The 26,816-nt window shown below is 45.6% G+C and overlaps 1 protein-coding gene across 1 annotated transcript; it reads left to right on the plus strand.

Annotated features, from left to right (window-relative positions):
- Positions 1-6,224: 6,224 nt before the first annotated feature.
- LOC131276018 (uncharacterized) lies at positions 6,225-26,766 on the plus strand. Its single transcript, XM_058288022.2, has 4 exons — positions 6,225-6,916; positions 8,749-8,906; positions 9,837-10,057; positions 25,499-26,766. The coding sequence occupies exons 3-4, from the start codon at positions 10,043-10,045 to the stop codon at positions 26,384-26,386; spliced, it is 903 nt and encodes a 300-aa protein (XP_058144005.1). The 5' UTR covers positions 6,225-6,916; positions 8,749-8,906; positions 9,837-10,042; the 3' UTR covers positions 26,387-26,766.
- Positions 26,767-26,816: the final 50 nt, after the last annotated feature.

A 26,816-nucleotide genomic window follows, 5' to 3' on the forward strand; every position in this document is an offset into this window, starting at 1 on the left:
GCACTTACAAAATCATAAGTTTATCAATACTTTTTATATATTTGTATTTTAGAATGTATAAGTGAAAAATGGAATTATATTTGCAAAAATGCAAAAAAATTGTACTGGCATTTATATTCATTCATATGATCACCTTCAGCAGAGGACTTTATTTCTTATGCTGCTTCAATCCACAGTCTAATGATAAAACATTAATGTCATATGAGCTTTCATAGGAAATTGTGTCTAAAGCATTTTCCTCTTTGAAATTCTGATGATTTGAAGACAATATTTTGTTTCAGAGAGTATGACTTAGGTTTCTGGTACTTGCATTCTAACAAATCTAGACTAATACATGTATAAACTCCAAAACAACAACAACAACCTTAAAAACACACACACACAGAAAATTTGCTGCAGGTACTTTATTTGGGATAGGAAAAGGAAACAGGACAAGATGCAAATAATAACAATTCCTGTATATCTTGTCAAGGCCAATTGGAACACTTATCTCTCAAATTCAGCAAAGTTTGTAGCTAAATAGAAGACCTTTGCAGAACCCAGAGATATGTTCTCCCAAGCCATAGGATAAAATTCTGCACCTGCAGATGGGGACCTTCTTAAGACCTGAAGAAACAGAAGGAACATCAGGCATAGGGACCTGGGCCAAGGTGGGGTAAAGAGAAACCCTGGAGAAGTCACAGGCCAGCTTGAACACTGTGCCACATGAGTAAATTAGAGCCTGTGGCAATGGCTGTTCCCAAGAACAGGAATGACTATAAAGAGCAAGTGGTGCTCTTCTAGGATTAGACACCCATTCTGGACTTTCTGTTTTTTATGTGCTCCTGCCCCCATCCCACACATACCTTAACATGCCCTTCAGGTCTGTCTCCAGGTTCTAAATGACCCTCTGATGAACAGAGCAAAGCTGTCTTCCTAGAACTCAGTCTATCTACTTTGATCCAGAAGGACTTCTCAATATGCTTCACCATGTCTTAAACACAGTGATTTTCAGAGACTTGTCTTGAAAACCAGAGCCTTTGGAGAAAGAAGATTCCTTAGCTATTATCTGACTCTCCCTGCTCAGTGTGTAGATGAGAACATCAAGGCACAGTGAGGCTAAGTCAAGTCACCTAAAGTGGATTATTGGGAAGCACAGGTAGGTTTCTCTTAATGTAAACCATTCAGAACAGAAGTCACAATAAAGTTGGACAGCACAAATAAGCCATATGCCAACTCAAACAAACAAATAAGCAAAGGACAAACACACTGCTGCTAGTGCTTTAAATTCATTTTGGATAGAGAAGTAAGAGAAAGCACAAATTATACAGATTAAAAGTGCTTTTTTCAAGATCCTCAGATTGGACCTTGCACTGTTTTGCATCTCAGTTGACACAATCAACAGCAGCAAAAATTGTGGGACATAGTTGTGAATACAGGTCCCCACTAGACACTCCCTGAACCTGCAGGACCCAGTTCTGCAATGGCAGATGGCTCTCTGCTGAAGGCCGGGGAAGAGAAGGGACGGTTCAGACACAGCAGGAAAGGGGGGAGGGGGAGAGGCAGAGCAGACCAGGGGAGATGCTCTAAGAAGTGACGTGTCTGCCACTAATCAACCAATATACACCAATCATAAAAGGATGGAGAAAATTCACATTTGTCATAAAGCAAAAGAAATCTTACTCTGAGTTTCTCATGAAGGATTATCAGTCATTTACAGGTTTATCACATCTCCTGTGATACAGCTCCCATATTCAGAATTACTCACCTCTCATTCTAACCCATACACACATACCAGCTTTTGAGCCCCACCTGCAGGTGCTAAGGAGCAACTCAAAGAGGCTGGTCTAGCCTCTAACCCTAAAGTTGCTGAGTCTCCCACTCACACCTCCCAGATCCCAATCCTCTGGTGTTCCAAGAACCCTAGAAGAGTCTCTAGCTTGAAGGCCCTCACTTGCTAATGCTATCATGGCTTCTTCTGGCACTGCTGGGCTCTCACCTGAAGCCTCTCGAGTGGCCCTTCCATCCCCTGTAAAGAAGATGGCCGTATCATGTCCAGGGCTTCAGGCTGCTCCTCAGTGCTTTCTCTGAGGGGCTCAATATGGATCAGAAAGGTCAACAGGAGAACAGCAGAGAGGACAGTGAAGGTCCTCATAGCTGAGAGTCACCTCGGGGTCAGCCCTGGACAGGAGAGCAGGAGGCTGAGTGTGATGGAGAGGGAAGAGGTTCACTCCTGCATTTATAGGTGTGTCAGTACCTAAATGTGTCAATACCTGAGGGAAGGATGGCTGCCCAATGTCCTCCTGTCACCCTAGAGTTGCTTTGATTTTCCTCTGATCTGACTTCTCCTTCTACTTCCAATATGCGTCTATTTGTTTGGTGTCCATGTTTGCTTTTCACAGGTGATGATGCTTTTTTGGAACTTGATAAGCTTCCCTGCTACTCACCTGTTCAAATATTTATGAATAAAAATATTGGCGTGTATGCTGTAAAATGGTCTAGAAGCAGAAAATGGCTACAAAGGGGCAATGATCAAACTGGCATTGGATTTTTCCCTTGTAACATTGGTTACTAGATGGCATTTTTTACATTTCTGAGGAAAAATAACAAATGGTGAATTCTATGCTGAGAAAATATCATTCATATTTATGGGAGCAAATGTTTTTTTTTTATAATGTTCACAACTTGGGAAATGTACAGTATGTGAATGTTTTTGAAAAGGAAATTGCTAAGGAAATACTCCAATAAATAATGAAGAATCTAAGTAAGAAGAAGACATAGGAATAGAAACAGAGTTGAAAAAAGACTCATTAAAACTGTTTATATTTTGCTTAGATTATTTTTCCATTAATGGTTGATAATAAGGTTGGGCATTTTAATATGTTTTTAAAATCATTAAACAGAGTGAAATAAATCAAAATATGAATTGACATTTGGAATTAGAAATCCCAAAAAATTTCAAAAAAAAAAATGAGAATTTATTAATAAAGAAGAGAAAGTGGGGATTATAGATAATGATGAACTCAAAATGAAGATACTCAATTAAATATATGTTAAAAGGTGTCATGTGGACCAGTGGAAGTCTGTTAAACAAGAATAGAAAATAAATAAACAGGTGCAGTGGAAGAAAAAAAAGATAAGAAGGAAAAAGGAAATCAATTCATTCCTCTTAACAAAGAAAGAAAATCAGAACTTATAATAGAATATGCAAAAAAATGCCAGCAAGGTCATTCACCCAACCACCTGCATGTGCGATTCCCTTTCTCCTCATTCATTGAAAGTTCCATGAGGGCAGGGACCTTGCCTTTTGAAGTCTTTTTGCCTTGTCTATGTGAGTTGGGGAAGGTACTGCTCTACCCCTTAGTTTCTTTTTATTCTTATCTTCATCTTCATTTTGTTATGCAAGCATTTGCTGAGATGAGCTTAGCCATAGGTTGGCTGAAAGGGAAGGCAACACAGAACTTTATGAAATAAAGGACAGAGAGAAAGACACAAAAGAGGGGATAAAGATGGGACCAGGGGGCTCACAGCTTCTGAAACTGAGAGCCTCAACCTAGTTTCCACATGGTATTTATTGGAAACTGCCGAGCAGCTGTTTGCTATCAGAACTGCAACATCATCTACAATATTAGGGAACAACTGCAACATCTACAATAAGGAACAGGTCCTACAAAGTTCAAATACAATTTAAACTCTTTTTCCCCACAAGCATTAAAAAACAAAAACAGTGTAAAATGTTTAGAGAAGTACCTGATAATTCAAAATATATTCCTGTCATTGTTATTGTTTTTGTCCTCATCAGCATCACCTGCTGAAATGTAAACACTAAGGTAGTGGTCGGCACCGAAGAAGAGGTACAGCCATGCCTGGAATAGGCATTTGAACTGATGAATGAACAGCAATGACTGCGGTCCAATGCCTGTAATCTCAACTTTTGCTGACCAGTTGTGTGGTCCTCACCCTATCCTGTTGTCTGTGGACACCGAGTTGGTGCTGTCTCAATCCACTATGCCTTCCTCTTCCTCTTACACCATTCCTGAGCTCTGTGTACACAGCTACTATTTCTTCCCAACGTGCATCTCTTTGTCTTTTTTGGAGTATTCACAAGTAGAGCTGAGGCAGGGTGGGAGAAAGACTTGCATTAAGGGAGTTTATTCCAGTTATAATGGTACCCCATGCTTTCTGCCATGTTGTCTTCATCACCCAGATTCCTCTTTTATAGGTGAAATTATACCTGTCTTTCTTCATCCTTCCCTGGTCCCCAGTTTATTGGTGTGAGTCTAAAATCTCAATCAAAAAAATGGATGGCTTAAAGTTTTTAACTCCAGGTTTTTAACAGGTAGAATCTACAATTCACACAAACCAGAAGGTGCCTGTGAAGCCATGTGTTTGGGATCAGGTTGCTCTCAACTCACCTTTCAGCTTTAAACTCAGCCCTGCCTCAGAACCTCCCTCTCCTCTGCTTCTTTCTGGGATAAGTATTCTAGGACTCTCTAGAGGCATTTTGGAAAAGTTTTTAGTTTCAATGTGCTTATGATTAATAATTAAGAATAAAATACCTTTCTTATTCAGCAGGCCATCCATGGCCTACCGTCCTAGATGTCAAACCTGTGGTCATTGAAAAGAAAGCCTGAGGTGCACACTTCTCTCCTCCACTTTGACCTACTCTTTCCTCTCCTAGTCCAGGGCCAGAACAGAAGCAGCACCGTCACCCCATCTGGAAACCTACTTACAAATGGCATGAATTCCCATGACCTATGACTTAGGAATTCGAGAAGAAAATGAATGTAACTGTGCTGAGAAGGACAGCGAAAGGGACATGGTATGAAGGAGAGATTAGACAGCTACAGAAGGTGTTTTTGGAGAAGTTTGTCCTCCAGGCTAGTCCAGACAACAAAAGGTGCTCAGCTGTACCCCTTGAGATGCTAATGGTCAAGCTCAAGCGGAAGGAGAGTTTATGGGCCTTTAGCAAACAGGAGCAGCAGGTGTGTACATGGAGCTGCTATTCCTAGACCAGAGGAGCACTGGAGGTTTGAGCCATCCAACCCCACAGGCTCCTTCACCCTTAGCAATGCCCACATCAAGCGTCCTTAGAGCAGACCCTTCTCAGGAGTTTATTCCTCTCTGATCCTGCTCTGCTCTTACCTGTATAAAGTCGGAGCTGGTACCTGCTCAGCTCCTGTCCCCCATTGAGGACACTGATGTCCAGGTGGCCCACAGTCATGAGGACCCTCACTCTCTCCCCCTTTCTCCTGTGGCCCTGAGGCCAGCTGAGCCACCAGGAAGAAAGCTGAGGTTCCCACCTGGAGGGGCCCGGGACAGGGGACAGAGTGTGGCAGCTCCTCAGCTCCAGAGGCTTCTGGGGAGGGACCAGACCACACATGGGGGGTTCCAGGCCCAGTTGTGCCCTTATCAAGCCATGGTGTCATGAGCAAGTGACCAGCCCTTCCAGCCTCTGCTCTTTCCTATAAGGTGAGACACTTGTAACAGAGGCTCCAGGAGCCCTTGGGGGGCTAAAGGTGCTGGCTCTGGGGTGTGCACATGAGGCTCAGCAGCTGCAGTGCAGAGACTGAGGCAGGTCTAGGAGAGGAGCTCATGGGTTCTGGGGTTGGCATTTCAGGGTGTCCATGTCTGAGTGTGTTCTGGGTGGCATTTACACACTCATCTGTGTGTGTTTATAAGTGTTATGGAGGGGTGGGTGTTGGTAAGGTAGAAACCTTGGGCTCTCATGTATGCAAGTACATGTGTCTCTGAGTGAGTGTGCATGGGTGTTGTAAGAAACCAATGACAGTCCAAATGAGAGAGAGACCCACATCCTGAGTGACCAGCCTGTGGCCAGTTAAGTGTCCTCTTCCTGCTCAAATAGGACCCATGACTCAGGTGTCCTGGAGGCAGTGATTCCTTCCTGGGCTACTCCATGCCAATGATTCACTTGACCATGTTCCCAGGCCCCACAGTGGGCCTGACATGCCCCTTCTTTCCCAGGCCTTTGGGAGAGAACCTCCTGCCACTGCAGACCCTGAAGGTGCAATGGCCTGAGCCCCTGACTCAGGGAGCAGCCCCTACAGGCTCTGCTGCTCTGAGCTCTGCCAGCTGAGAACCAGAGCAGCACAAGTTTCTTCCTGAAGGTGTGGAAATAACAGTTGTACTTTGTGTCTTTCTCTCTCCAAATCAAGGTTTAGTCATGAGCTCAGTGTGTGTGGATCTTTTTAAAATTAATTTTTACATGAGGTCAATGCAGGAGCATCCATGCTATTGCTTGACCCCTGATGATGCTCACCTACAGCCCAGTGTTGTTCCAGGGTGCAGTGTGCTCACTTATTCTGGGTGCAGCTACAAGAGAGAGGGAGTAGGGTGAAGACCCCATGTGGGAGCTTGAGGTCATATCTGAGCAAAAGCTAGTAGGAAATACCCTGTGATGTGCCTCTGTGATGCTAGGAGTTGTCACCCTGAATTGAGGAACATCAGTGGTGGTGACACTGGGGACATCTGAACACAATGATGGGTAAGAGTTTTCCACTGCCCAGCCTCCTTCCCACACACTTATATCACCAGAGCTGGTCTCCCTCACCATTACCATAACCACCATAATATGACAAATGCTTTTTAAGCACCTCCTCTTTCCAGCACCTGTTCCTAAGCATCATTCAGTTAATCTCATAACCACCTGTTGAAGTAGGTTCTATTACCTATCTTACAAATGAAGGAAATGGAGCACAGGATGGTCAAGTATTTTGCTTACAGTCTGCTTCCTTACAGGTAGTCTTGGGTTTTCCTTTGTGACCCTGTGATTCCAAAACCTGTGCAGCAGAGCCTTTGTGAGAGTGCCTCTGCCCCCTGGTGGAGCTGCAAGAAACAGACTTGCACGTGTCTTTCTGTGGATATATATTGTCATTATTGTGGAGAAATACCCAGGGTTGGAATTACTCAATGTAAGGTAGGTATCCATTTTAATTTAGTCAAATTCATTCATCCAAGGGCTTTGATATATCTGAATTTGTAGGACATGCTGCAAATTGGAAACTTGTTGAAGATGATGTTGATTCCCCAGGAGAAATTGTCTATCTGAAGTAGAGATACAATCTGTTTTCTGACTGCTGTAATCCTTTAAGGTCACTAACTCCTTTGTCAAAGGTACATGTAATCAGCCACAGATGCAATCAACTGAGGGATGTTTGAAGTCCATCTGTTAAATACTCACAATAACTACCAAGTAAAGGTTTGGTTGACCAAACAACTGGCCACCATAGCCCAGCCAAGTTGACTCATGAAATTAACCCCCTGCTGTCCAGTTCTGATGCAGTAGTTGGGCCACTCCACCAGCAGAGCAAGAGCTCCAGTTCTCTGCATCTCTCCTCCCCTGTACTTGATATTGTTAGTCTTTTAAGTTTAGCTGTTGTAGTGGCATCTCACTTTGGTTTTAACATTTGATGTTCCCTAATAACAGAGGGAAGCATCTTATTTATCATTATATCATAATATATCAGGATATATTTTATATTAATATATATTTATATTAATATATCCTCTTTTGTGAATGTCCAAATGATTTGCCTTTTTTCTAAATTAAAACTCTAAGTCTATTTTGTTTGATTATTTCATTATATAATATATATTCTAGGTACAAATCCTTTGTCTGATAACTGTACTAAGAATATTTTCTCACATTCCATGGCTTTCCTTTTATTTTCAGGAGCCTAGATTTTAAATTTTGGTAAAGTTCATAAATGTTTTTTCTTTTAATATTTTTTTGTGTATTCCTCCTAAGAAATATTTGCCTTTCTGAGGTTGTGAAGATTTTCTCCTGTGTATTTGAAACCATCTCAGTACCTTGAATAAAAACCATGACTATTTTGCTGGTTAAAAGCTTTTACACTTAGGACTATACTCCACCTCTGGTATATGTATGGTGTGTGGTGGAGTAGAGGTTCATTATCTGTATATATCATTTTTAGGTAGATATCCTGTTGACCCAGCAGTGTTTGATGCAAAGGTTTTCTCATCCTCACTGGGGAAGGGTGGGTAGGGAAGAATTGTTACACTAAATAAATTATTTCACCTGTGGATTCCCTAGTCTCCAGTCAATCCCATATGACAGCACCCTAAGGACAGCCTTGCTGGCTTCCCTTGACCAGGTCAAGTTTCTCACATTTCAGCCACCTCCTCTTCTGTCCATCTGCACTCAGTGGCCCTTGGAATTCACCGTAACTTGCTGCTGCCTGGGATGGGCACTGTTCTCAGGAAACCACTTCACCAAGGCCCTGTAGAGTCCACTACTGTTCACTAATTCCAGAGATATGTGTGATTTTACTTATCTGAATTTTCTTGGTGCTACCTGAGAAAAAGTTCTTCCTTTTCCTCACATCCTAAATTAGAACTGGAATGATCTCATATATATTATGAATGAAAACCAGGGCAATTTTGCTAGTTCAGAGGCCCGTCTTTAACTAAGAGAAGTACCATCCCAAACAATCTTAGGACTGAGTCATAATTTCCCCTGAAGAAGAACTGAGGAAGAATTTGAGGGTAGTGAAATGACCACTGGAGAAGAGGGAATGGTTGTAATTTTGTGCCTAGACTGGTCATGAGCAGAGAGCAAAATCCCAGGCTGGAAATGCTGATGGAGATTTATCAGACGATAGGATCAATCAGACTTGTATTTTGTTGTCTATTTTGTGGTGTTCCATAATTCCCACCTATTATATAAAAGCTTCAATTTTTAAAATCTATTACACATAACTGCTCTGAGTTACTTGTTTTATTTGGAAGGGGGAAGAGAGAATATAAGAGCAATGTGCTGAGTGAGTCAAAGAACATTGGAAAAGAGCTGCTGTGGTGGAAGGCAAGTTGAAGAGAGACTCGGTAAAGCAGAAACTTACAGAAAGACTAAAATAGGAGAAATGTGCTCTGCAGAGGACTCCTTGGAGGTACCCAGGCAACTAGTGCTTCTCCTGTGTGATGTAGAGTAGGGAGCAGTTCAATTTTGATTATTAAAAAAAGATTGATCCTTGTAATAGATATCCACAATTTTACCTGATCCTATATCTCATTCTTTTGGAAAATATCTATTTTACTCAGTGTGGGAGGGAGGAGATGGGCATATGGGAAGTCCTTACATTTTTTGGTTAACATTCAATTAATCTAAGTCTTTTTCAGAAAATAAAATAAAAAATTACATTTTAAAAAAAGAATCAACATTGCCTATGAGTGAACTTGAGCTATTTCAAACACCTAATGTCCCTGGGCCTCCATTTCCAATTTCACAAAATAAGGATCATGCTAATAGTTTTTAAATACTAATAGTATGTACCTCGCAGGATTTGTTTGAGGATTAAGAGATAATTACAGTGAAATTCTTAGCATAGCTCCTGCCACAGGGTGGAAGTCATGGAGGGCTAGTTACCATTTTAAAGCAGGTTTCCAAAGCCTTCTGTGGCACTGCTGTGTTAGCACCCTGCTCACTGTCCCCTGGGCAGAAGGGCTGAGCTAGTTCCAAATACCTAAAAGCAGAACTCTCTGGAGGTGTGCAGTGCAATGTCCTGTCTATAGGCCATGCCACTGGCTGGGCTGAGGCTGCTATTCCATGTTAGGTCAATGTCCCGTTACTTCTAGACTTCACTTTCCTCAGGTAGAAAGGCTTAAAATCTGATGGGAGATTAAAGTGCAACTTGGAAAAATTATAAAGGCCCTTTATCAGTCCTGGGCAGACCAAATGAGCCCTAAAGAATTCCCAGGATCTTCTCAGCTCCACGCTCATGCAGTTGTGCCACTCCAAGACATCTGCACCAAATTCCTTTTACAATACCCAGAGTTTCTGCAAAGCATGGTCACAATTCTTAATTCACTTTATCTTTCAGAATACTGAGGCAGAGGTCACCCCATTTTGCAGAGGTGGAGGCTAAAGTCGAGAGCTGATGGGACTGGCTTGAGGTCTCACAGCAACTAGGAGGCTGGAGGCTGGATGCTGGGCTGTGGCCATTCACAGGAGATGCCTTTCCAAGGAGGCTTTCAAAGTATACTTCATGAGCAACATCTGAACTGAGAAAAAGTCCCAAAATAACTGATGGATTTACACAAGGTACAGCCATAGTTTTGTCCCATCATAGCTGTTTTTTTTTTTTTTTTTTTTTCCTGGAACTGTCTGAATTGTCTTCTTCAATGGGGTTAGAGAACAAAGGGAAGGAGATCAGGCTGAAGCCTATAATTTTCACAACAGTCTCTTGTGCATTACCTAATCCTATCTTTGTCCATTTTGGGGATCTCTACCTTCTTCTTTCTTTGCTTTTTTTTAAGATTTATTGATTTTTAAATTTTTCACCCTTCCCCTCCTCCTGCCCTGCAGTTTTTACTATCTGTATTATCCTCTCCTCTCATTTTCTCTCCTCTAGGATTCATCAGGATTTGATCCTGGAGACCTCTGATGGGGAGAGAGGTTCTCTGTCTATTGCACCACCTCAGTTCCTGGTTTCTGCTGTGTGTCACCTTGACTCTCCTCTTGTCTCTCTCTCGATGTGTCATCATATTGCTGTGTGAACCACTTGTGTGGGCATTGGCTCACCATGCAGGCATGCTTTCTCTTCTTCTTTTTTTACCAGGAGGCCCCAGGGATTGAACCTAAGTCCTCCACATGGTAGGCAAAAGCTCCATTGCTTGAGCCACATCTGCTTCCCTCTGCCTTTTTCTCAATATGCTGTTTCTAACTTTTATGAAGACAGTTGGTATTGACCACTTTCTGATATATACAGAGAAAATTTCCTTTCCTCTGTTTCATTTTCAATCCTAGTTTGTGTGTTTATACATATGGGTGTTATTTTAAAGTTATGTTATCCAAGTTGACTACAGAGAGAGGGGGCTCCAGGAATCTACCACCCCAGGTAAGAGGAGAGAGAGGGACACAGCCTAGGACTGACTCACATCTGACCCACAAATTTGGTCTGCTGTGTCCCAGGGGCCATTCAAGGCCAGGTGGAGTTCCACCATTTTCTGCATTAGAGCTGGCAAGGGGCTAAAGATATACCACCCTCCCAATCTCCTCCTCCACTAACAGAGATTGAGTGTTGAGGACTCAGAAGGGAGTGGAAATATTTTCAACCCCTGATAATGGAGGGGGCTGCCAGAGAAGACTGGAGAACTGTCACTGAGAAAGTTTGAATCACAAAGCTCTAAGCCTCCAGGCAGGAAGCTCTACCACATTGATCTTGTCTGTGTTGCAACAAATACACTCAGACCAGGCAAATAGTACCACTTGATAGTAGACAAAGAAGCACATGTGAGACAAAGAAGCACATGTGAGAAAACTAAAAATAAGTCACAGATCTTTTCCAGCATCTAGAGCTTCCCTCCCCAAGGCCCATTTGCAAACAATAACTTGGTCATGAGCATAATTTTGAGCAATTAGCAGGGACAATTATGACAACCCAGGTCAAGTCAAGAATCAAAGAGTAGTGGTAACACACAGCCTCGCACCACTATATCCCTACAAAGTGAAAGCAATTGAGCATCTGAGTAAACTAGTAATACATCCTAATCAGATGTCTATACATCAACAAACAACTAAGTCATGTTAAGAAAATAGAGGACATAGCCCAAGAAAAGTAATATATCAAAGCCCCAGAAGAGACACAGGATTTGAGAGAACTAAATGGCAAGCTGAACACAAATGTCCAAAATCAAATTAGTGAGTTGAAAGGCAATGTGACTAAAGAAATAAATGGCAGAGTAAGACACTGAATGACAAAAGAATTTGAAATCATGAACAGAAAAGTAAGAGAGCTCATGGGAATGAAAGATACTATAGGTGAGAATAAAAACCACATTTGAAGCATACAACAGCAGACTCAAAATGACAGAGGAAGGAATAAATAATACCAAATACAGAACAGCTAAAATTTAAGAAAGAAAAGAAGAGAGAAAAGAATGGAAAAAAATTAAGCCAGGGCTCTGAGAGTTGAATGACAACATGAAACTCAAAAACATACATGTCATGGGATTTCCATTATTAGAAGAGAAGGGAAAGGGGGCAGAAAGAGAATTTGAGGAAATAATAGCTGAAAATTTCCCAACTCTCCTGAAAGAAATGAACTTACATGTCCAAGAAATACACCATACCCCAATCAGAATAAATCCAAATAGACCTACTCCAAGACACATACTACTCAGAATGTGAACTTCTAAAGAAAATTCTCACAACAGCAAGGGAGAAGCAAACCATCATGTACAATGGATATCCAGTGAGATTTAGTACAGATTTCTCTTCACAAACTATGGAGATGAGAAGACAGTGATCTAATGCTAATATACTGAAAGAGAAAAACTGCCAGCAGAGAATTCTTTATTCAACAAAATTTTCCTTCATGTATGAATGTGAACATAAAATATTTACAAACAAACAGAAACTCAGAGAGTTTGCAAAAATGAATCAAACTTTGCAGGAAGTATTACAGGAAGCCTTAGAACTGGAAATAAAAAGGCAGGCAAGTGAGACCTGGAGGAGAGTATAGAAGAAACAATAGAGAAAGAATAACCAAAAGAGGAAAAGACAGACAGAAATATGATACAACCAAAGAAAACAAAAGAATAAAATGGTGGAAGTAAATAATGCATTTACAGTTATTTCATTGAATGTGAATGGATTAAAATCGCCAGTCAAAAGATACAGGCTGAGAGAAAGGATAAAACCAAATGAGCCATCCATATGCTGCTTACAAAAACTCACCTTAGACCCAGGGAAACAAACTGGCTTGAAGTGAAAGTTTAGAAGAAGATACTCCATGCAAATAGTAACCATAAAAGAGTAGGGGTAGAAATACTAATATCAGACAAAACAGACTTTAAATGTAAAAAATGTTATAAGATATACAGAAGGACATTAATAATAAAAGACACAACACACAAGGAAGATATAGCAGTCATAAATATCTATGCACCTAACAAGGGTGCCCCAAACTACATGAGACAAACTCTGGCAAAACTGAAAGGAGAAGTAGACATCTCTACAATAATCGTTGGAGAAGTAAACACCCCACTCACATCATTAGACAGAACAACTAGACAGAAGATCAACAAGGAAACAGAGAACTGGAACAATATGATAAATGACTTAGACCTAACAGAAATTACAGAACATTGCATACAAACTCAACAGTTTATAAATTTTTCTCAAGGGCCCATGGATCTTTCTCCAGGGTAAACCACGTGTTAGAGCCAATGCAGCTCTCAATGAATATAAAAAGATTGAAAGCATACAAAGTACCTTCTCAGATCATAATGGAATAAAGCTAGAAATCAATAATAGACTGGAAAAAATAAATTGACAAATGTGTCGAGGCTGAATAACACACTCTTGATTTTTTTGCTTCATTACATTGTGGTCAGAGAAGATCTATGGTATATGGTATGATTCTGTATATTTAATTTTATTGGGACTGGTTTTGTGACCAAACATATGTTGTAATCTGGAGAAAGACTTTCTATGGAAGAGGGTATATTCTGCTGCTTTGGGTGAAGTGTTCTATATATGTCTTTTAGTTCTAGTTGATTTAACATATCATTGAACTCTTCTATTTCCTTATTGATCTTCTGTCTAAATGTTCTTTTAATTACCGAAAGTGGTATATTGAAGTCTACTCCTTTTAGTGTAGAACAATCTATTTCTCCCTTCAAATCTTTCAAATTTGCTTCATATGTTTTTGAGTACTGCTGTTAGGTGCATATATATTTGTAATTATGGTGTCATGTCACTGCCATCAGTATGTACTGATCTTTATCTTGCATAATAACTTTTTTAAAACTTTAAGTCTATTTGATTTGATTTTAGTATAACTATACAGCACTCTATTAGTTACTATTTGCAGGGGTTTTGTTTCTGTTTTTGTTTTTTTGCATCCATTCTCTTTTAACCTACTTGTGTCTTTCATTATGTGATTACTCTCTTATAAACTGTATAAAGTTGGGTCACATTTCTTTATCCATTCTGGTAATCTCTGCATTTTAACTGGGAAGTTTAATCCATTTACATTGAGGATGAAGAGAATCTGTATGTCTGTGAGGCCTCTGGAGATGAGGGTCCCTGGAGGGGCCATACTAACCAATGTATCTCTTAGGAGAAAAGGGATCCCTAAGAGAGAAGTTTGGTGAACGCAGTATTGAAGGCCAGGACATGAGTATTCTGAAAGGGAAAATTTATTTTGACTGGCCACACCCAGGGGACACTTGTGCTGATAAAAACCAACCCCAATAGAATTTTTGGGTCCCTTTTACACAGAGGATGTAGCAGTGGGTAGTCAAATGGTGCTTATATGCAAAAGGACTTTTTGTTAATTTCCTCAAGTGTTTTATCTGAGTATTAGATTATTTCCTCCAGCTAAGCTTGAATTAACACATATCCCCCACATTCCAGGTAAGCTTTTAACATGAACCCCCCACACTTCAGGTAAGTTTAACACATTTGGTTTGCATCCTCCCTGAGTATCCAAATCCTATAGAGTATATAATTCTCAATTAGTTTTCTAGGCATAATTGGATATAAGAATAAGTTTGAATTTATGCACAGGCTATATTACTTTCCCCCTTTGATGCATGCTTAAGGTTATTAAGCATTGGCATCACTATTGTCAGAGTCTCTCTGGTGTGATCTGGTGTGATTATATATAGATATTATATATATAATGTAATATATAATATCTATATATAATATAGAGCCATGAGATTGACTGTCTGCATTTTTACTATATGATTTATTAGGGCACGTGTTCTGTTTATGATGAAGGGGTGGAGGCAAGGAAGTATGGTGCATCCTCCTAGGGGAAAGGCAATTATTTAAAGCAGAAGTTTGAAATTGCTTATATTGTCTGCCAGCTTCCAAAGGGATTACCTAAATTCCAACCACTCCAGGTCTGCACTGGAACATGAGCAATTTTTACCATTTTGCTTGTAATTTCATCAATAACCTTTCCAGTGTTGTTTAGTTCAAGGCAGCAGTAATAGAGATTGAATTTTCCTTATGGAAAATTCTGCCAGGAGATAGTCTAGAGTGAGTCAGTTTTGACAGATAGCATTTCTGAATTTAGTTTGCTATTCAGCTAGTAAGTTTAGAGCATGGGCTGTTTCATTAGGTATTATTTCTACCATGGCTTGTAAGTGGATGATTCACGTTAGCATACAGATAGGGGTTCAATAACACCATAAGACATTCTCTGCCCAAGTTGCTGGCTCATAGTATTAGATTATACACTCAGGGGGCCATTCTTCACCTCCCCAGTTAATGACAGCCCTTTTTTCCTTTATGTTTTGATATACCGGCTGGCTTAGCTCTTTCCCTTCTGCTAAGGGAATGAGGAAGAAGGAGGGTTTTATTGTACTTAGCATACAAGTACCACACCAGTTTGGGGGAAGTTCTAAGAATGCAACCTTTCCACAAATCCAGTATGGACAATTTGGGGCTGTAAAGGGACCCTTCACAGTGGAGTTCAACACTGATTAATTTGGGGAAAGTACAATTTATGAAATGATGTCAGATTCATTCCATGTTCCCCAAGGCTCTGTTTTATTAGTGGTATAATTTTGGAATTTTCCCTCTGTACATGTTAGGTTTCCAACAGATATAGAGGAGTGTAGACAGGCTCTTGAAGCACAATATTTTCCAATGACAGAAGTTTGTAAGGGCCACATACTATCTTGGGGGATAACCAGGAGGCCAGTTTCATTAAATGGTTGGCTGTAATTATATTCTCTAGTTTCCCAGGGCCATTGGTCTCCCATATTCGTATCTCCACATACATAGCACAAGGAGACATTTAAGGCTGCCCCTATTACTTCAGCTAGGTTTATGAAGAGGTTTCTTGCCTCTTGTGGAATGGAAAATGGCTTTTCCATTTCTTCATAGAAGAAGTGGAACACAGAGTGGGCTTTACTTGTGAGTGGGTGTTCCTGATACCCAACCCAGATTTATGCTCCTGGGTTTATTTTTCTACCAACAATGCAGAGGTCCTTTTCAACTCCTTGAATCTGCCAGGATTCAGGATTAAGGATGGTGAAATTTAAGGGGTTATAGGGACCATGTGTACACTTAGCCGGGGCCATACCTTTTATGAAGGTGGCTGTTTGTTTAGTTTTGTCTGTGTCCAGGTGGCCCAGTTCACACAGGACCAGTAGTATGTACCACTGTATTTGCACCAGATGGACCCCCTTGGACTGCACTTTTCATTTCTGGAGTGCACAAATACTTATTGTTATGAGTATATTTCTGCTCCCAGCTCAGCCCTCCACATTTGTTGTTCCATGGTATCCTGGAGTCTATAACTTGGCATGCATCAAACAGGAGGGAAACTCGGTGGTTCCAGCTAGTGACTGGAGTGGAGTTAAGTAGCTCCCCATTTTGATTAAACACTTTTATTTCCCATTTACAGGAGACTGCTAGGGGTTTGGGGTCATAGCAGGTTATTTGGCTGGATACGTGACAGACACTAGAGGAGACTCCCTGAACCTGGCAGGTGGTTATATGGCCCTTGCAGGTGTAATGGCCATGATATATCAATGTGGTATTGACATGGCCCCATTCACACTTCTTGGATACATTGTTTACACACTGTGGTTCTGACCTGGGACCAAGGGAAGGTCAGGGCTGGGAGTAGGGAAAATAACAGAATGAGCATTGTAACTGGGATTAAATCAGGTTCTTATTCTTTGGCTGTGTGTAGACCAATCAGCTTCTGGGGTGTGATTGGAGCAGAACTCAATGTTCTGTCCTCAACCTTCAGCCGTGCATGGCCAAGTCAGCTTCCAGGTGTGACTGGAGCAGGGCTTGGTGTTTTGTACTTTTGCAAGATGAGTTTGGGTATCTGGAATTCAGGTCCAGGATTCTGGAGCAGCCTGCTTGACTCAGCTATACTGTATCCACAGGGTGATTTCAGCTACTTTAACTGCACTGGGGGTGGATAAAATGACAAGACAGAGTCCTTGCCATTGAGGGGTTAGTGGTGCTGATTTCCAATCTTTGACCCAGATTGCATCTCCTGGCTTGTACAAGTTTATGGAGCTGCTTAAACTAATGGGGGCCCTTTCTTGGATCCAGTGATGCAAGTTTTGTAGGTTTTCCTAAGCTGATCATTTGCTCAGCTATTGATAAGTTTCCTCTTTCTCTGAGATCTCCCTCTATATTTCAGACTAAGGGGTGGGGGGGGCCTCCCAAAGAGGATTATATAAGGAGTTAGGTTTAGCTATCAGCTTGGGCTGGCCCAAACTTGGAGGAGAGCCCTCAGGAGTACTTGCACCCATGTTAGCCCAGTTTCTTGGCAAATCTTGGCAAGATAAGTTTTTATTGGATGGTTCATTTGCTGCACTTTCCCTGAGCTTTGAGGGCAGTCAGCAGTGTGCAGGTTCCTCAGATGCGCTGTGCAATCTTTTGAGTGATTTAGGAGACAGAGGCGGTGCCATTGTCAGAGCCTTTGAGAAGGGTAGCCCATACCAAGGAATGATTTCCCTGAGGAGAACTTTGGCTACTTCTTCAGCTTTTTCTGTTCGAGTGGGGAAGGTTTTCCCCCAGCCAGAAAAGGTGCAAATGAGGACTAGGAGATATTTATAGCTTCTGGATCGTGGCATTTCTGTAAAATCAACTACTAGATATTTGAGGGGCATACTGCTGATTCCTTGGACTCCTGGAGCTCCCATGGGTCCCTGGCAAGGGTTATTTTTTGCACACGTCATGCACCACTGGCATGTGGCATGGGTGATAGCAGCTAGACTTGGGATGTAGAAGAATCTTTCTAACACTACTTTAAGATGGGTTTTCCCCAAGTGTGTGTTCCCACGGTAGTTTTGAACTACAGTTGCAGCTAATATTTGTAGCACAAGTATTCTGTGATTGAGCAATGCTCACTGCCTGTTTGCTCCTTGTCTCCCACTCTGAGAGCAGCTGGATTCTGCCAAAATTGGAACCCCAATTTTATGGTCCTCATTCACCCTTTATATGAGCTGCAAAGTGGGGAGATCATGAATCCCTGCTCAGGGAAAGCCCATAGAAAAATGTTTCCACTGCTCTCAAACAAGCTGTAATGGAAGCACTGAACCTCATGCTTCCAGAACTCAGTAGACCATTCTACTTTATGTTCATAACTACCAAAGCATCACAGTAGGAGTACTCACCAAATACCTCGGTTCCTGGCAAAGACCTCTAGCTTCGCTCTCCAAACAACTGGACACTGTAGCACAGGGATGGCCCTCATGCCTGCAAGCAGTAGCAGCTGCAACAATGCTAATGCAAGAAGCCATAAAATTAACTCTTGCGCAGCCTATATTAGGCAAATTGTGGCTTCTTTAGTTGTACACTTCCCTAACCAGGGTGGATTTTGACTCATGACATCTTGCCAGGCATCAATGTATGAGAACTGGTCTGGGTGCCCTGGTTTTCCTGTTACTATGTTGTGGAATTTATGGATGATCTGGGGGTCTAAAATGTCCTTCTGGGTCCAGCCCATGCTGAAAGTTGGCCATTCTAATTCAGAAAGCATTCTAAGCTTTCCTGACTGGAACTTTATGTCATATATGTCTCCATGGAATGCATGGGGGAAGTTTTTCAGCATAAAACCTAATGGGGTCCTACTTTGTGTGTTTCCATGTTTCCATCCCATGCTGATGCTGCACAACATTCAATCTTACACATCATCCATTTCTGGTCACATCCTTCCCAGGAACTTAAGGAGCCTCTTAGCCATAGTGGGTCTGCACAAATACCCAACTTGGAAGAGTGTCCCTTTGCAGAGAGGCCCCCAGGGTCACCCTTGACCAGATGAGGTTGCCACAGAACCATAGATCGGGACTCCGCACTCAACCCACAGAAATATATTTCTGTGTCTCACTCATTCTCTATAATCACATGCACACAACCACCCCCTTTTCCTTTCTAGGACCTAGAGAAGTTACCTTCCTCCCTTTTTCTCAGAAGTAATGGGGCCTTGCTCCTTTTGAGAGCTGATCAAGCCCCCTCTAAATTTTTTCAGGGTTAGGCTTTTCCTGCACTATGCCCCCAAGGAGTCTTATCCATCTGGTGTGCAGAACTCTTTGCTTCATTCTCAGAGTGTCTTGAATGCTCTTGTGCCTCCAATTTCTCTGGGAGTGCTCTGGCAGAGTCCACAACCTCTTTCTTGACTAAAGGGAAGTCTGGCGCACCCAGGGCTGCATTTCACCCAGGCCATTCCAACCTCTTTGGAGACATCTGTGAGGGGCTATCAACCATTGCCACCTCTAACCTTCTCAGCATATCCCGGATGAGCCCCTAGAGATGTTGTAGCAGATAGAAGTTGAGTGTATGCAGTATCAAAGGCCAGGACATGAGAATTCTGAGAAGGAAGATTTATTTTGACTGGCCAACTTGGAGGGCTATTATCCTGATAAAAACCAAACCCTGAATAGAATTTTTGGGTCCCTTTTACATGGAGGGTGTAAGAGTGGGGAGTGAAATGGTGCTTATATGCAAAAGGACTTTTTGTTAGTTTCCTCAAGTGTTTTATCTGAGCATTAGATAGATGATTTCCTCCAGGTAAGCTTGAATTAACACATATCCTCCACATTCCAGGTAAACTTTTAACATGAACCCCCCACATTCCAGGCAAGCTTCACACATTTGTTTTGCATTCTTCCTGAATATCCAAAGCCTATAGATTTTATACTTCTCAATTGATTTTCTAGGCAATCTTAGATATAGAATGAGTTTGAATTTATGCACAGGCTATATTATCACTACAGGGAGAGTAAAAAATACAGAGAAAGAAGTCTTGAGAAGCGTTAGGGTCTCTGGTATCTGAGGTGAGGCAGGCTGAAGTCTGGCTGGCAAGCATAGCTGCGCCCAGTGGGAGATATGCGCAGCCCACCACTCGAGTGTAGGGTGGCTGGAACGGGTGAACTGCCCTCAGCCATGGAACGGGCGCACTGCCCTCAGCCCCACCCAGGCAACCGACACTGGCTTGCTGATAGCCAGCAGAAGCTGCCTACACTCACATCCCCCCTCCCGCACTGTCAAGCTGCAGCACAAGCTGCACCATAAAAGGCAAGGAACTAGTCCCTACCAATCACTCCCAGCCCCGTTCCCCTTTCCCACCGGTGCCGCCCCTTCACCAACCTAGAATCTGCCTCTTCCCCCCACCAACTGCTTGCCACTGCCAATCCAATCCCCCTTTGGCCACAGCCAATCAGTCCCCTGCTCACTCCCCCATAACCCTATATAAACACATGTACTTCCCTTAATAAATTAGACCTGCGTGCTCACCTCATCTTCGTGGTGGTTTCTCCGCCCCATGCGCCCTCCACGCCTGCGAGCCCCTGCAGGAGCCTAGGCCTCTCCTGCCCCGTCATCCACCAGACAGGACGTACTGACTGCAACTGGCGCCCCACATGGGGCACTGCCCGCCGTGAACGGGTAAGGCCCTACTCCGCCTCGCTCCATAACTTGCTGGCCCCTCCCTGCCCATGAACCCTGCTCTTCTTTCCCTTTTCCCCGTCTTTCTCCTTCTCCCGATCATCCTCCTTGCCGTCCTCTCCATATTACACCACTACTGCCCCTCACTTTCGCGCTTGACTGCTCCGACCACCATCTTTCTCTGCCTCCTTACCTCCCTTCTCATTGCCTTTGTCGTCGCCATTTTCCTTTACCGCTGAGTAGGGTGCCTCCTGCTCGCCGCCCTATCAGAGACCCCCGGTAGCCGCCACTACCCGATCGCTGCGCTCGCTAGGTAGGGCCCCAACCCTTCCGGCTCCCTAGGCCTAAAATGGGCGGTAGGCTGTCATCTCGCCAAGCGCCCCAAGTCCGTGCCCTTGCTGGACTCTTAGACACCCACAAGTGCAAAGTTTCAGTTCGCCGACTGCAAGTTTATTGGGACCTTCTCCTTCCTTTTAACCCTTGGCTCACAACTTGCCACCTTTGGGACCCCGGTACTTATGAACGCCTTATCGACCGGGTCACCAATGCCATGGAGCACGAAGGGAAGCATTTCCCACCCCCCCCCGCCTTGTGCCTACGCTGATTACCATCTGCTCCTGCCTCCAGGGCTCTCACTCCCCCACATCCAGGTTCTGTCCTCTCAGTTGCGCCATAAGGAGGGAAAGGCATCTCCCTCTTGCCCCGGGTCTGGCTCCGACTCGGACCAGGACTCTGACACGGAGTCTCTTGTCGAGCAGCTTAACAATGCGCTTGACCTAGGCCCGCCCAAGCAAACCAACCTTAAGCCCCGCCAAGAAGGCGAACTTCCTCCTTCTTCCCCGCCAGAAAGGAGGAAGTTGTTTGAGGAGGAACCAAACCCGCCCCATAGGGCGGTGACCTCCCTCTACCCGCCCCTCCCTGTCGAGGGCGGAAGAGCAGGCTGGCCCTCTGACGCTACCAATGCGCATGGGTCAGGTCGGCCATTTTATGAGCCCAAGCAGCCATTTTGTGATGCCTTCGGTGCGCGCGCACCTGGTCCGCCATCTTGTGAGTCTGAGCGGCCATTTTGTGCCCCGGCTGGCCCTGTGCCCGCATCCGCTTGGGCACCCCCCCCTCAGACCCTTGGGCTGGTCCTCCGCCCAATCCCTGGGTGCCAATGGTGGCCCTCCCTCAGCGCCCCGCTACCATGAGCACCAACCCTTTCACTCCCGCCCCAGCACAGGCGCCCCCGCCGGCCGGTGGCGCTCCCCTGAGCACCCTACCCCCTCCCGTCTCCTGCTTCCCCATGAATGTCACTCCCTCCCTGCAGCGCCCACTCCCCTGGTATCCCCATGACCCAGAGGACATTAGACGCCTTAGAAAGGCAGTCAAGGAAGACGGGTTGGGGAGCCCATATGCTATGCAGATGTTGGAAGAGATTTCCACAAACTTCTGCATCTCTTATGACTGGACCTCCTTGGCTCGGGGTACCCTCACCCCCAGCCAGTTTATAGATTGGAGAGCCCACTTTCATGCTGAGGCAGAAAAACAAATTGCAACCAACGCCGCAACCGACGTACAGATCCCGGCAGACGCCTTCACCGGCTCTGGCCAATTCGGCAACCATGTAGTCTACCAGCGCGCCCCAGCCGGCTTCTGGCTTCAGCTGCACGATATTGCCCTCTGAGCATTTCGCTCATGTTCCGCTATTAAAGCTGACAATTTCACCAAGCTCACACAAGGCAAGGACGAGGACTTCTCCGCCTTCGTCTCCCGTGTCCTCCAAGCCTGTGAGCACAAAGTCGCAGACCCTCAAGCCCAGACAGCCCTTGCCCAAGAGCTCATCTTGCAAGGCGCCAACCCCATCTGTAAGCAGGCCATTGTTCCCATCAGAGAGAAGGCAATTCATGACTGGGTTCTAGCCTGCAGTGGCCTAGATATGCATACTGCTGCGCTCACACAGGCCTTTTCGGCCGCCATGGCGCTGAATGCAGGCTGCTTTAAATGCGGCAATACTGGGCACTTTGCCAGAGAGTGCCCTGAGGCGCCCAGGCTGCCTGCTCCCACGGCCACTCTCCCCCCCCCCCCCCCGCCATTTCCACCTCAGCAGCCACCCCGCCGGTGGCCTCCCACACCCTGCCCCCGTTGTGGCAAGGGTTATCACTGCGCCCGAGACTGCCACTCTAACAGCGCGCCGCAGCCTTTAAACTCCACCAGGGGCAGGCCTCAGCCCCGCGCCCAAGAGGCACGCCCCCAGCTGATGCCCGGCCCCAAACCATAACGTGGACCGTGCCCGTCTCCCTCGAGAAGCCCCTCCGAAGCTTTAAAATTAACAACCGCTGGTACCAAGGCACGCTCGATTCCGGGGCTGAGGTATCCTGTTTCCCTGCCCACTATGCCACCCAATGGGCAGTCCAAGATGGGCCTTCAGTGGTCGGGGCCACTGGCACGTCCCCCTCTCTCCGAGCCTCTCTCCCTATAGAATGGGAAGATTCCGAGGGACGCTGCGGTACCTTTAAACTGCTATTCCTGACCACCATTGACCAAATACTATGGGGCCGAGATGTCCTAGAGGCCTGCGGAGCTGTCATCACCACGCAGCCCTCCCAATAACTTGCGCCACTGCTCGTTTAACACCTCCTGCACCCACTCCTCTGCAATGGGATACTGAGGAGCCTATCTGGGTGGAGCAGTGGCCTTTACCTTCCCATAAACTTGCCGCCCTCAGAGCGCTCGTAAGTGAGCAACTCAAGGCTGGTCACATTGAACCTTCCACAAGTCTGTACAACTCCCCAGTTTTTGTTATTCAGAAAAAATCCACTGGCAAGTACCGGCTCCTCCACGACCTCCGCAAAATTAACAAGCATATCTTGCCTATGGGGTCGCCCCAACCTGGCCTCCCACACCCCGTAGCCGTTCCGTGCCATTTCCATGTGGCCACCATTGACATTAAGGACTGCTTTTTCTCTATCCCACTCCATCCGCAGGACTGCCAGCGCTTCGCCTTCACGGTACCCCTCCCTAACCACTCAGGTGCCTCTGATAGATACCAGTGGAGGATACTCCCTCAAGGCATGCGCAACAGCCCTGCCATTTGTCAGCGCTATGTTGATTGCGCTGTCATGCCACTATGGCCTTGGGCACGCATTATTCACTATATGGATAATAACCTCGTAGCATGCGAGGAGGCAGAGAAGCTCCAAATAGTTCTCGGCATGCTGCGAACTAACCTTGCTGACATAGGTCTTACCATCCAGCCCGAAAAGGTCCGGGTTGAACCGCCATTCACATTTCTGGGCTTCCAAATTGACAGGTATGTCACACCAGCAGTTCCGCAGCTCGCTGTCCCAGAGCGCCTCTCCCTCACTGAACTGCAACAACTCTGTGGTAATATTAATTGGGTTCGCTCCACTCTGCCTATCACCATGGCCCAGCTCCAGCCACTCTTTGCCCTTTTGCAATCAGACTCGGGCCCAGCCTCCGCCCTAACACGGTGTATCAGGCTCACCCCAGAGGCCAGGGCTGCAATTCAGGCCATTAACAAGGCATTAGACAAGTGCTGCCTGCACAGGTTCGACCCCAGCCTGCCTTTGCTGGCTTTGATCCTGCCCACTCGAGATACACCCACTGGAGTCCTCTGGCAGACTGGCCCGCTGCTCTGGCTCCATCCAGCCAGGAGCAGGCTGCGTAAGATCTGCCCTGCTGTCAGGTTATGGATCAGTTTAGCCTCGGACTTAATCACCCTAGCTATCCATACCTTTGAGGTCAAACCTGCCACCATCATCTGGCCGCTAGACGCCAAGCAAACCAACCTCCTCATACGAGATAATGAAGACATGCAGGTCCTACTAGAAGGGTTCTCGGGTAACTTTGACAATCACTACCCCATCCATAAGTTACTTCAAGGAATCACCAAGCTCCCCTTTCAGAGCTCCTTCCACCCCTTCCCTACTTCCAATCCTATCCTGTTTGTCACCACTGTGTTCACAGACGCTTCCACCACCAAATTCGCCATGGTTGTTTACCAACCTGCCGTGTTAGAGCCCAAGGTTTTCACCCACATCAACCCGCATTCTGTGCAGGTGGGAGAATTACTGGCTGTATGCCTTGCCCTGCATACCTTCCAGCTCAGCCAGTCAACATCTTCACTGACAGTCTATATACCCTCCAAGTCTGTCGGGTCCTAGCACTCTCCACCTTCTTCCCGGCTCTATGCCCATCGACGAAGCCCTTGCCAGCCTGCAACGTCTCCTTGAACACCGCCAGGCTCCCTGGTACATTGCACATATCAGGAGTCACTCTGGCCTGCCCGGCCCCCTCACTTCGGGGAACGAGACAGCCGATCGGGCAGTTTCCATATCTACTGCCCAGCCCACTGGAGATACAGTCAACCAGGCCAAAACGCTGCACGCCAGGTTTCACTTCTCGGCAACCTCATTCGTCACCTATTGGGCCTGCCCACTGAAACCTGCAAACACTTGGTGCACAGCTGTAAAACCTGTGCCCCCTTTCTGCCCCTTGGCAGCCACAGGGGGTTAATCCCCGCGGGCTCAAGCCCAATTTGAGATGGCAATTGGATGTCACACATGTCCCATCCTTCGGGCGCCTCAAATATATGCATGTAGCCATTGACACCTTCTCTGGCATGTGTTACACAGTACCCCTTGTGGGAGAGACTGCCAAGCATTGCATTAAGGCATTGCGCCAGGCTATTCTCTTCATGGGAGTTCCATGGGACGTAAAAACTGACAACGGGCCAGCCTATCGCAGCACCTCCTTTACCGCCTTCCTACGACTTTACAATATTACTCATCACTTTGGGATCCCCTATAACCCTCAAGGACAGGCTATAGTTGAGAGCGTTTCACCGCTGGCTCAAAATACAAATTCAAAAAGAGAAAGAAATGCTTCCCCAAGTTCAACCAAGTGACCTAGTCACTGCATCCTTAATATTCCTCAATATACTCACCTTTGACAAAGAGGGACTATCCGCCCTCCATAGGCACTGGGGGCCCTCCTACCCGCCCACACAAGCCCCCTTTGTTTATTGGAAAGACCCAGAAAGCAATACTTGGAGGGGGCCCTGCCCCCTCCTCACCCAAGGGAGAGGGTTTGCTTGTGTTTTCCCAGATGATGCCCCCCAGCCCATCTGGATCCCGGGATGCAACATCCGCCCTGCACCCGCAGACCCAGCGCCTGACAAGGAGGGAACGCCGACGACTGAGGCACCTGACCCACCAGATGATGCGCTTCGTTCTGGACGACCCAATTCCTCCAACAGAAGAACAACTGCTCCTCAATCTCTATCGCCGAGTCCGAGCACAAACTCCCCTCCTGCCTAACCAGCCCATCAACCTTGTAGCCCTACTAATCCTCCTTCTCTCCGCAGCCACCGCCCTGCCCACTTCACGACCCGTGTGGGCTGCAGTCCGTCACCCTCCTGGCTTTCTTTTCCTCACCCCCGAAAGCCCTACCTACCCCAAGATTTATCATACTAACTGTTCTCTGCAGCTACCGTGCAACCCGAAGGAAGTGCTCCGATCTGTTACATTCAACGTTTCACTTACCCCCCCTCCAGATGCTCTCCTATTCACCTTTTTCCCTAACACCACAGGGTCTAATACAACTACCAGCACCGGAGATCTGGTCCCCGACCTCTATCAAAATGCCCTTATATTCACCCCCTCCACCAGGGGAGACCTTTTCCTGACCGCAACTGGCGCCGACAACACCTCTGGCACCTTTATGCTTAAACTGGCTAGTTTATTCTCCCCGTCTTCCCTCATCGCATATGGGTCTATTGGACTCCTTTGTATTCTTCTTTTCCTCGTCTTCTATGGTGTGCGCCGCATTCTGCTGTCTCTCCGAGATACCCAAAATCAGCGGAAACTAATAGCTGCAGCCACATTGGCCATAAACAAAAAGAGAGGGGGAGATGAGGTGAGGCAGGCTGAAGTCTGGCTGGCAAGCATAGCCGCACCCAGTGGGGGATATGCGCAGCCCACCACTCGGGTGTAGGGCGGCTGGAACGGGTGAACTGCCCTCAGCCATGGAACGGGCGCACTGCCCTCGGCCCCGCCCAGGCAGCCGACACAGGCTTGCTGATAGCCAGCAGGAGCTGCCTACGCTCACATCCCCCTCCCGCACTGTCAAGCCGCAGCACAAGCCGCACCATAAAAGGCAAGGAACTAGTCCCTACCAATCACTCCCAGCCCCGTTCCCCTTTCCCGCCGGTGCCTCCCCTTCACCAACCTAGAATCTGCCTCTTCCCCCCACCAACTGCTCGCCACCGCCAATCCAATCCCCCTTTGGCCACAGCCAATCAGTCCCCTGCTCACTCCCCCATAACCCTATATAAACACATGTACTTCCCTTAATAAATTAGACCTGCATGCTCACCTCGTCTCCGTGGTGGTTTCTCCGCCCTGCGCCCTCCACGCCTGCGAGC

Source organism: Dasypus novemcinctus, chromosome 25 (assembly GCF_030445035.2).
Source record: "Dasypus novemcinctus isolate mDasNov1 chromosome 25, mDasNov1.1.hap2, whole genome shotgun sequence".
Taxonomy (NCBI): domain Eukaryota; kingdom Metazoa; phylum Chordata; class Mammalia; order Cingulata; family Dasypodidae; genus Dasypus; species Dasypus novemcinctus.